We start from the raw sequence: 12231 nt of genomic DNA, 5'->3' as shown, positions 1-12231 counted from the left end.
ACCAAGAATAGAAAGAGCCCCCAAACTAGTTTGTTTTCCAATAAGCCCAAGGTCAGTACCTTAAATGATCACTGGTTATTGACTCCTAAAAGGTATCTGAACATTCCAGGGTCCAATCTAATCTTTTCTGGAATCTCTTCAAGCTCCGGATGGCTCTTTCTAGAGAGCAATGTAGGTTCTCAAGAGTAGCCCATCCAAAGCCAAACTCATTGCCATCTGGTGAATTCCAACTCAGAGCAAGCTTCTAAGGGGTCTACCGTTAAAGCAACCATAAAAACCAAACTGCACTGATACCTCAGGTGCCGCAAAGCTCCAAGCTTGAATGTTTCACTGCTCAAAGAGCAAAGTTTGAAATAAAAAATTGACAGGTGTTTATAACTGGGCTGCATAGTCAAACCAAAAATCCAACCTGAGAAACCCTGTCTGGGGAGAGAGAGAGAGAGAGAGAGAGAGAGAGAGAGAGAGAGAGAGAGAGAGAGAGAGAGAGAGAGAGAGAGAAATATGGTTTCCCCTTGGACACAATGGGACAATGTGTCAGTCTAAGCCACTCACTCAGAGAGCACCATGCTGGTGGTGGTGCATGGAAACATTCCTCATGAGCTCTTTTACTGCGCCGTATGTGCATGAAAATATAGTAACCACAGCTCCAAAGAAAGCTAGCAACACCAGCAGTAAAGCTGAGAGGAAAACTGAGAGCCACGACGGTGTGAAAGAAAGTGTTATCTATGACAATTTATAATAATTTATAAATTATCAAGGGTTCATGAGGGAAGGGGAAAAATGAGGAGCTGAAGCAAGGGGCTTAGGTGGAGAGCAAATGTTTTGAGAATGATGGGGGTGATGAATGTACAAATGTGCTTTACACAATTGATGGATCTACGGGAGCCCCTAATAAAAATGATTAAAAAAAAAACAAGTGATTTCAGAATTTGACTCAGGCCACCGCTTGTCTGATTTGGCAGCTGACAAAGGCTAAGCCAACCTTATCAACATTTTTTTGAAGAAAAAAAAGTGATGAAAGGGGTACCGTAGTGAAAGGTGTGAAATTGCTAACCTGAAACAAAGATCTTAGCCCAAGGAAGAGCTTGAAAAGTTAATCTGTGTAAATCAGAAACAATACAAGGGTGAGACAGTGATAGGCGAGAAGGCTAAACACCTCCATAGTGATTTAAAGTCCTGGAAAAAATGAGTTTGTAAGTGTGATTTTGGGGCCTCAGACCAACCATTTAGTTTTCCATTGCAGTAGAACCCCAGGACGCGACTGCGGCAGTATTCGACACAATCGGATTGTGACTGGAAATGTTGAGAAAAGTTGGCATCAAAGCTTGAACAAAACACTGTATTCCAACCCGACGCACATGATTTTTGTAAACAAAAACAGTTCGTGTTTTGGTCACTGGGAGGCATTAGTTGATGTTGCCAGTACGCGGGTTGTTTAAACTTTTTGTGTCTGTGTTCCAAGCGTTCTGCTAGAGTTTTCCTAGTTTTTGTACTGTTTTTAGATAAAAATAAAAACAACATGGGCCCTAAGAGGTTTTTGAAAAGAATCATGATAAGAAGGAACTGGTTAACCGTGTTATTGATATTGCTGATGATAATTAGTAAACCCTTTTAGAAAACAGTTAAAGGCCAACAGCAGACCACATCAGACAGATTCTTTTAACAGAGAAAGCCAGCCAGGTCCTAGTGAAAAAAGGCAAAGAAGGGAAAAAAAATTCCTGAAAAGCAGCTACCAGCTGATTTTATGGACAGGGATTCTGAAGTCCAGAAAGTGTGGTTACCGCGTTTGCCTAACACGTGCACGTGTCCCGGGAAACGAGGCGGAAACAGGTTAGGTTTCTGCGAGAGAGACGGGGCCCCGACACGAGCTGCGGTCTCGGAAACCCACGCTGGGCCGATTCACCTGGTCCTGAAGGGGCGCGAGGAGTGCGCCCGACGGCGGAGTTTGGTGTTGAGCGGGCGCACCTCCCGCTCGGATGCTGCCATTTGGCATGATTCTGAGTAAGTCCCTCGTTGACTGCATTTTGGGGTCCTCCTGGGCAATACTTTATCCTTACGGTGCACGTCCCGTCTCAGCTTCACCCTCGGGAGCCTCTCATCTTTCAAACTCCCGCCCAACCTCAGCCCGGGTCCGCCTTTTCCCGCGTCGCGCCTGCGCCTGCGCCTGCGCGTGTGCGTGCGCGCGTGCGTGCGCCTGCGCCTGCGCGGTAACCCATTTTGGCCCGGCGTAGCCGCCGTAGCCGCGCTTCCCGTGAGGGATTGTGGGAGAAGATGGCGGCTGCCGTCCATCCCCGCTTTGTCCGCGCCCTTCCAATGTCACGTAAGTGTCATTGGGAACGGCTGCTCGGGAGCAGCCTTCGGGAATGGGGACAGGGCTTTGTCGTCGTGGTGTCGGGCTGCAGCAGGCACCATGACTCCCTAGGCATGCTGGTTTTTCTAGGCCGTCCCCCAGTCTCCTTTTAAATTGGGCTTTTGAGAAAGGGTCCGAGCAGATAGACTGCGAGCAGCGAGAAGGAGAGAGGAGAAGGAAAGAGGAGAGAGAGCAGGTGAAGGAAGAATCGAGGGATTCTTGGTAGAGTTGTCAGAATTTGGGATGACAATATTTGTGGGGGGAGGGGCAGGGAAGGATGGATCTGTAAGGGACAGCAAGGCAGTGGAAGGATTGACTCCCGAGTAGGACTTATCCATCACAGGTTCTGCATGATTCGGTTTGACCGTCTTGTGCAGACCTTTAATTCGCTTCAACCTTAGATTCCTCATGTCTCGATGGGAATGAGTTTCTGAGCAGATAAAACGAAACGGGTTTTAAACACGCACCGTGTTAAAGGCGCTTGCTTGTGAGCTCTAGAGTGTATTTGGTGGGAACGCTGAGGCCTGAGGGACAGGGCATATTTGGGGTGAGAAGCAGCACGTTCATGGAAAGGAAAGGGTGAAGGATCTCTTCGAATTTGTCAGCAATGTAGAGTTTCACATTTCACCTGAAATTCTTGATTCTTAACATTGAGAGTACATAATTGCTTTTCCACTTTCCAAGAGCTTAGAAAGATGGGATTATAGTGAACACCTCATCTTTTTGCCTTCTGCCTCAATGCCACAAGCAACCCCAGTTCACCACCGAAGTTATGTTTTCCTATAGTGTATTTGAAGCTTGATAGATTGTCACTAGCTTTCAAGATTGGCTCCATGTCAGAATCGTCCTGTCTTAGTTATCTAATGCTGCTATAACACAAATACCACACGTGGGGGCTTTAACAAACAGAAATGGGTGTTCTCACAGTATGGAGGCAGGAGTCTGAATTTCAGGGTGCCAGCTCTACACGATGTTCAGCAACTAAGGAAGGCTCATTTCTCTTGAGCATCTGCTCCTGGGTAATCTTCAGGTGACTTGGTATCTCTTCTTCCATCTCAATTTCTTTTGCTGGCTTGTTTAATCCCTTTTATATTTCAACAGTTGGGCTTCCAATGGATTCAAAGCAGTTTAGTCATGGCCAGCGATTCAGTCATGGCTGAAGGAAACAAGGGCAGCTTACACCCAGCAGAGCCGCCCATTCTCTTATACTTCAGGTTTTGATCTGGGTAGGAAATAGGCAAGTTTGCATTGGGCAAGTCCACTGCAGGAGACCTTTCATAGCCTCTTTCCTACTCAGTTCAAAATCTGATGCTTAAGAGATTTGGTTGCTATGCGGCACCTACAGGTTCTATGAGTGCACCATCTGGAAGAGTTTGCATCCCTACTCAAGAGTTTAACTTAAGATACACCCTACACTCTACCTATCTCATTAACTTCACAAAGATAGCCCATCCCAAGTGAGGCCGTAGCTGCAGATTCAAGACCCAAACCAAACCCAGTGCCGTGGATTCTATTTTAACTCATAGTGACCCTGTGCATGGTTTCCAAGACCACTATTCTCTTTACAGGAGCCGACAGTCTCATCTTCCTCCTTAGGAGCTGCTGGTGCATTCAAACTGTTGATCTTTTTGGTTAGCAGCCCAATGCCTAACCCACAGTGCCACCAGGGCTCCTTAGTCACAGACAGAAGGCTTCCGATTTACAGCACAACTCAATCTACAACACGCCCAAGGCAATCTTTAAAATATATAAATAGGGACCCATTGCAAAAATTGAGTTTTATTCTTATTTTTATTTGGTTCCTTTCACTTAAATGATTTTAAAGTCCTATAGTGAATTCTCATGGTCAGTCTGAAGCGAGAGCTCTTCACCACTCTACCTGATTGTCTCTGTTCTGTGAGCTTTGGAATAAACAGTAGAGAGGCAGGAGTAGTGTGTAACATAATCAAAATGCTATATACAATAGTTGTATGTCGTTAAATGTAGAGACATTATTAAATGCCATAGGAATTACGACAAGGGACAAGTTGGTGTGTTCTAAAGCAGTGAGGGAAGGCTGGCTAAAGAATGGCACTCCTCCTGATGTCTTAGGATAGCTGTGATCTGGAAGGAATGCTAACTCTGTATGATCTGGCTACTCACAGTGGACACTGCTAACCAAAAGCATGGTGGTTCTAGTGTACCCAGAGGTGCCCCTCGGAAGAAAGGCCTGGAGATCTCCCAGCAATCATTACACGGTTCTACTCATGGGAACTCCATGAATTGGAATGGACTCGGGAACAACTGTTTTGGCTTTTATAATACATTGATATAGAAGATAGAACATGTATGTAATTAAACAGCAGATAGTTAAAGACAGAACTAAGGCAGGGCTAGAAATGAACTCACCCCCATGGTTCTGTTTTCAGCTAAACAACAGACCAGTCTATAGAGGGCGCAGTAACCCTAGAGAGCTATTCACTCCTGAGACTAACCAACGACAGCATCCAGGAGGGTTAGGACAAGAGGAGGACTAGGTCAGGACACACAGAGGGGAAGGGACACTTGTGGAGTTGGCAGCCATGAGATGAAGCAAAATGTATCGTTGAATGGGAAACTGATCTGTAAACTTTCATCCAATTCACAATAAAAAGAAAAAAATAGGGCAATGTGCAAGAAACATGTTGGGAAACCATTGGTGTAGGTATGAAAGCAGTAGGCTTTGAGCAGAGGAATGTAGTGATGAAAGAGGTCTTGAAGGCCTATCTCTCCCGAATGCCATCCATACGCGTCCTGGGGGAGCTGTCAGGTCAGCGTTGGACTGCTAGCCACAGCTCTGAGGTGCCAACCCACCAGCTACTCCGAGAGAGAAAGATGAGACTTTTTGCTCCTGTTTTAAAGAGTTACAGCCTCAGAAACTGATATGATAGGACTCCGAATTGACTTGGCGGTGGGTTTGGCTTAATGGTATTCAGGAAAAATGAAGGAAGCTGGAGAGCCTAGAATTAAAGTGGGTGATAACATTATTTATTGGGTACCTACTATTTGCAAGAGCGATTCCTGTTTGCCTAGTGGTTAAGCATTCCACTGCTAACTCAGAGATTCGTGGTTTGAATCTACCAGCCATTCCATTGGAGAAAAGACCTGGGGATCTGGTTCTTGCAAAGATACAGCTTTTTAAACCACATGGGGCACTTCTGCTGTGTCCTGTTATTCAGTGGCAGTGTGTTTGGTTTGGTACCAATTGCAAGACACCGTGGCAGTTGCTTTCCCATAGATTATTCATTCTCATTCTCAAAGAACCCTAAACAAATTCTGTGAGGCCAAGAACTTTGTCTTTTTTTTACTGTGATAGTCACCGTTTCTAGACTAGTGTTTGACCCTTAATTGTTGAAAACAAAAAAAAACCACGCGAGGTTCATGCTAACTTGTTGAGGAATTCTGAACTAATGGTAGCTATTAGTTGGGAGCCCATGGGAAGCCCATACGACTTGGTGGGTTGTTGACTACAAGGCTAGCAGTTCAAACCTCCCAGGTGCTCCAAGGGAAAAAGGGGAGGCTGTCTTCCCCTGCAGGAATTTGTAGCCTCAGAAGCCCTATGGGGAGGTTCTGCTTTGTCCTGTAGATCGATATACATCAGGGTCGACCTGATGGCAGTAGGTTGGGTTTGGTTTTATTCATCAGGGAGTGCCGAATGCGTCCCAGATAATGTGCACACACACTCTAATCCCCATAACAGTCCTCTTGTATTGAGTCTACCCCATCCATCCATTCAGTTCATCGACTGTGCTGTCTTATCCCTGCCACTTCTCCGTGTCTTGTCTTTCCTTTTCATTCATCACACTGAGCATTCATTCCCTTTCGTATGTTCTGGACTCCCAGCCCTTCTCCCTTTTTCACAAAAAGCAGAAACCCCGATTAAACACAGCTTGCCACTTAGTTCTTGCCGGTACCACAGCACGGGCGTGGGAAGAACCCAGCGTGACTCCTAGGCCTTATTTTAAATCCCGAACACAGATTTCCAGTATATCTTCTGCACTACATTCTTCGAGGAAAGGTTTCCCTGTTCTCCGTCTTCATTAGTTAACATTGCTGGTCTCGACTCCTAAAACGTCAATGCGTGTTTCTATCCCATTCTTGGATTTACAGAGCCATGAAAGGAATCAATGAGGACAGGAGCTTTTTCCCACCATAAAGTGGAACAGGTGACTTCCTACGCTGGTACGCGCTTCCTTTTCACCTGCTCCAGTGGGCCAGCTCCTCCTGCTCGTTCTATGGCCCCTCCCAGCACTGATGTCCTTGTTCTGTGCCCCTGGGGCCAATTTCCCCAGCTGCTTCCAACAGCACATGCTGCACTGCTATGTCTAACACGGTACTCACTCTGTGTCCCCTTAAACCCAAACCCCAAACCACTGTCTTCCACCGGATTCTAGAGATGCTGATCTGTAGGGTTCCGAGACTTCCCAGCTTTAGGAAAGCAGAAAGCCTTCTCTTTTTCCCATGGGGGGCTGGTCAGTTTGAACCTCTGATCTTGTGGTAGCCATCTAGTGCTCAACCCATTGCAACACCAGACTATCGATGTCTTTTTTTACCCAAACCAAGCCCACTGCCACCGAGTCGATTCCACTCAGAGCCACTCTAGGACAGAGTTGAACTGCCCTGTGTTTTTTCTGAAGCTGTCAGTCTTCTTGAAAGCAGAGAGCCTCTGAGTTTTTCCTTTGGAGTGATTGGTGGGTTTGAACAGCTGACCTTGAGATCAGCAGTTCATTGTGTAACCACCCATGCTATCAGGGCTCCGGGGTCCCTTTTGGCACATTTTGTTTCTTTTCCATTGTTTTCTATATTTTACCATGGCCAGCAATCTGTTATGGACAGGTATTATACCAATCTGTTTTAAAAACAAATTTAAGTCCCCAGTAGCTGGGAGCGGGGAGGGAGGGGAAAAAAGAGGACTTGATGCAAACGGCTTAAGTGGAGAGCAAATGCTTTGAAAATGATGAGGGCAAAGAATGTACAGATGTGCTTTACACAATTGATGTATATATGGATTGTGATAAGAGTTGTATGAGTCCCTAATAAAATGTTTTTTTTTTTAAAAAAACTTGACCAGGGCCACTAGGATAAAGTACTCATCGGTACACATCATTTTTCCTGTTAGCCAGTCTTACTTCAGGCGCTTTGGTTATGCCAGGACAGCTACTCCTGTAAAGAGTTTCCGTCTCGGCATTTATGTGTCGTTAGTCAAACATGCCAGTGAGGGGCAGTATTGCCACATGATGAGGAGGGCAAGCTGGCGTTAGCTGGTTTTGTCACTTAGCTGTGTGACTTTGGACCAGTGGCTTTCGAGACTCAGTCTCCTCGTTTGTAAAGTAGAGACACAGATAGAATGCACTAAGACAATACTCAGGTTTACCTCATAGTGACCCTGTAGGTCAGGGAAGAACTGCCTGCCCCTGTGGGTTTCCAAGACCATAACTCTTTGCAGGAGTGGAAAGTCTCCCTTGGAGCAGCTGGTGGTTTCGAACTCCTGACTTTGCAGTAGCTGTCCAACGCTGTGAGTCGGAACTGACTTGGCAATGAGTTTGGTTTATTTATGAGGTTTGCCACCTGCTAAGAGTGCTTTAAGCTTTGCTTGTAGAATGTGTCTGGTCTGTGATTCTTGCTTGGACTCTGATTCCAGTCATTGCTTGGTGAGGTAGGCACCTTCTCCACTGCCAGCGGAGCACCACTGGAGGGACAGCCCAAGAAAACCAATGCCCCGTTTTCCCAAAGCAATGTCTATTTGTATCTTTTTCCATATTTGTAAAGCATCAAACCTAAGTCCCACACTGAGTTGTTTTCTGCTTACTACATAGAAGCTAGGGACCCTCTTAATACTCTGCTCTAAGAAGTTAGAAGGGACTTGAGAAATGTAGGTAGTGCATCCACATTTCTGCCATACAAGGAATAGTTGGAGCTAGGGATTTTAGCTTCAAGAAGAGATATACCTAGTGGGAGTCTAATTGCTACATTTAAGCATGGAGGAAAAATTTAGGGATAAAAGCTGCTGGGGAGGTGCGCGGCCCCACAGCAGCGCTTTCTGTCAGTGGCTCTCTTCAGAACCGGCTCAGTGCAGGAAGTAGGGTTTCCACACCCTGGAGGCAGTCCGGCCCAGAGGGCCTCTTTGTACACAGACCTTAGGGAAGAGAAGACGTGCGGGTGCTGTAGCCCTCTATTACCTTACGGGCTTCTTCTGAGGCCATGTAACCAAGTCGATGGAAAAGAAGTAGCTGAAGGTTTGACTAGTCACTGGCTGTAGCCAATTTGAAAACCAGAAAAGCTTTTTGTAATGTTCTTTACTAACAGACCTGGGCCTCCAACCTCCACCGTCAACGTTATATTTTCTTATTCCGCAGTTGGGAGTCTGCTCCAAGTAAATGATGTGCACCTCCCCGAGCTGGCCATGTCTAGTCACACTAATGTCGTGTTGTGCATGCTGACACACCTGGGCATCTGTCTCTTAAAACATTTTTATCTAATCATTTTATTGGGAGCTCTTACAGATGTCATAATATTCCGTAGTTCAGTCACATCAAGTATATTACACAATTGCAACAACAGTTTCAAAGCTTTTTCTTTCTTCTTGAAGTCTTTGATATCCTCCCCTTTATCCCCTACCTGCCCCACCCTACCCACCAGGAACCTTTATTATTTTTTCCCCTATAATAGTTTTTTCCATATCTTACACAATCTGATATATCCATTCACATACAATTCTGTCGTTTGATCCCATTGAGTGGGGTCATACAGTCACCAGTGCTATCAGCTCCCTATCTCCCACCCCTTCCCACCCCCACTTTCATCCCATACCTTCAGGGAACCATCCCGACCCTTACTGTTTATCCAAATGATCTTAAATATACAAATGAACAATGCAAATCTAAGATGATTGATGAGGTCAAACCAATAAAGCCATAATAGTGAGGGGAAGAAATATTGAAGAACTGGAAGATGGTTATGTGCTTCATCAGTGCTATACTGCACCCTGGATTTATCATCCCTTCCGTGTGACTCTTCTGAGAGGGTCCAGGTTTATCTTACAGGGGGGTTTTGGATTTCCACTACACCCATTCCCTTTCCCATCAATTTGGTTGCTTGTTTTTGAATTTCTGATGTCATGATCACACAGGCAGGTGTGCTGCTTCCATGTGGGCTTTGTTGCTTCCCTGCTAGATGGCTTCTTGTTTAACTATAAGCCTTTAAGACCCGAGATGCTATCTCTCTTTTTTAAAAAACATTTTATTGGGGGCTCTTACAACTCTTATCATAATCCATCCATCCATCCATTGTGTCAAGCACATTTGTTCATTTGTGGCCATCATCATTCTCAAAACATTTGCTTTCTGCTGAGCCCTTGATATCAGCTCCTCATTTTCCCCCTCCCTCCCCATTCCCCCCTTCCTCATGAACCCTTGATAATTTATAAATTATTATTTTGTCATATCTTACACTGTCCAGCGTCTCCCTTCACCCACTTCTTTTAAAAGTCAGACACCATCAACTTTCTTCACCACATTTGCTTATGCACCCATTTGACTTCAGTGATCATGTACGGAAAGTGAGTATCATGCAATGCCACATTATTAGAACAATCTGTTCTTATACTGTGGTAAGATTTAAGTAGAGGCCCAAAGCCAACTGCTTCCTTGTATTTGCCTATGTATACATATAGAAACAAATACACATATATTTACATATATACACATATTTTTTTTCCTTTCCCCTTTTTCTTCCTCCTGCCCCACTATCATGCTTAACCATGGTTCTCCTTTCATTAATTCCTCTCCGATACAATACACTTGATCAAACACAACCAGAAAAGCGCCACCCTCCTCACCATCAATTTAGAACATTTACTCTTCCCCTGTACCCATCCTTACTGCCTCACTACTCACCTCCCCCGCCTCCTTTCCTCCCATCCCCGCCAGGAACCGTGGGATTGCCTATCCTGCCTGTCTTGTAAATATAATTCCCGCCCCCCCCCCCAGAGTTTTACCAGTCTAACAGGGATCTAGGCACAGAGCAGAAGAATAGCTCTGTTGAATGGCGAGAAGGACATGGTATACACCATCAGTCCAGTCCCCATTTCTTTCAGGGTTTACATAGCCTGGGTCCCGCTGACCCAACAACTCATACTACACCCTTTAGTCTTTACATTCGTGTCCGAAAGGCGCACATCCTGAAATTCCCGTCAGGGTTGGAGTGGCCTAATACCCCCTCCCCACCCATGCCTTTCAAACCTTTTCAAAATGCTTTGTCTGGCGTTGTGCCTTGACCTCATGCTTCGAGCCTCATGATGGATGATGGATGGCTCCTCCCGCGTTTCGCTCTCTCCCCGCCTGAGCTATATACCGAAACCTCACTGCCGCCGTCGAGTCAGTCAGCCTCGGTGACCCTATAGCACAGGGCAGACCTGCCCCTGTGCGTTCCAAGAGCGGAGCGCTTTATGGGAGCAGAAAGCCTCTTCTTTGTCTTCCAAACACGTACCCGTTACCCCACTGGGGCTCCTCAGATTGGTGGTGGTGTTAGGTGCCATCAATTCGGCTCCGACCTACAGCGACCTATGCACAAGGAAACGCTGCCTGGTCCTGCATCATCCTGGCAATTGTTCCTGTGCTTGAGCCCCTTGAAGCAGCTACTGTGTCGGTTCATCTTGTTGAGGGCATTTCTCTTTTACACCGCCCCTCCACTTTACCAGGCTGATACTGTGTCCAAAGCATAGGAGAGTCCTTGCTTCTAAGGAGCACTCTGGCCTTGTTTCTTCCAATAGAAATTGGTTTTGCCTTTTAGCATTCCATGGTACTTTCAGTAATCTCCAACACCACAGTTCAAATGCCTGGATTCCTCTAGTCTTCGTTATTCATTGTCCGACTTTCACAGGCACATGATGCCGTGAAGAACACCATATTGGGTCAGGCACACCTTAATCCTCAAGGTAACATCCTTGCTCTTCAGTACGCTGAATAGGTCTTGTTCAGCAGTTTTACCCAACACAACGCATCTTTTGATCTCTTCAGTTCTCCTCCGTGAACATTGATTGTGGATTCAAGGAAGACAAAATCCTTGACAACTTCAACCTTTTCTTCATTTATCACGGTATTACCTGTTGGTCCCGTTGTGAGGATTTTGGTCTTCTTTCCATTGAGTTGTAATCCATCCTGAAGACTACCATCTTTGATCTTCACCAGCAAGTACTTCATGTCCTCCTCACTTTCAACAAGCAAGGTTGTGTCATCTGCATACCGCATTTGCTAGTAAACCCTCCTCCCATCCTTCATAGAACTCAGCTTCTCTGGTGATTGTATACAGCTTGAACAAGTGTGGTGAAAGGATACCACCCACCCTGGTGCACATCTTTCCTGGTTTTAAAGCATGCAGTATTCCCCTGGTCTGTTTGAACAACTGCTTGATCCCCGTTCGCGTTCTGAATGAGCACAGTGAAGTGTTCTGGATTCCCATTCTTCTCAAGGTCATCCACAGTGTAGTATGGTCCACACAGTCGAACGTCTCTGCACAGTCAGTGAAACACAAAGAAACATCTTTTTGGCATTCTCTACTTCGTCCAGATACCTGACATCAGTGATGATATCCCTTGTTCCATGTCGTCTTCTGAATCCAGCCCAAACTCCTGGGATTCATACTCCCTAAATATCTAGATGTAGTTTTTAAAATTATTATTATTGATCATTTCATTTAGGGCTCTTACAATGTTTATTACATTCCATACATCAATTGTATCAGGCATATTTGTACATATGCTGCCATCATTGTTTTTAGACAGTTATATTGAGCCCTTGGTATCACCTCCTCTTTCGCCCCCCTCCCCCCCACCCTCGTGACCCCTTGATAGATGTAAATTATTC

General features: G+C 45.6%; 1 protein-coding gene across 1 annotated transcript in view; it reads left to right on the top strand.

Moving 5' to 3' along the window:
* Nucleotides 1–2232: 2232 nt before the first annotated feature.
* Nucleotides 2233–12231, top strand: part of NDUFA9 (NADH:ubiquinone oxidoreductase subunit A9) — a 40353-nt gene continuing 30354 nt past the window's right edge. Inside the window, exon 1 of the mRNA XM_075552189.1 lies at nucleotides 2233–2320. Within this exon, the coding sequence (XP_075408304.1) occupies nucleotides 2272–2320 (49 nt within the window). The 5' untranslated portion in view covers nucleotides 2233–2271. The remainder of the gene's footprint in view (nucleotides 2321–12231) is intronic.

This window comes from Tenrec ecaudatus, chromosome 6 (assembly GCF_050624435.1).
Source record: "Tenrec ecaudatus isolate mTenEca1 chromosome 6, mTenEca1.hap1, whole genome shotgun sequence".
NCBI classification, from domain to species: domain Eukaryota; kingdom Metazoa; phylum Chordata; class Mammalia; order Afrosoricida; family Tenrecidae; genus Tenrec; species Tenrec ecaudatus.
The sequence above is the reverse complement of the archived record's forward strand: the minus strand, read 5'-3'. Positions and strand labels throughout refer to the sequence as shown.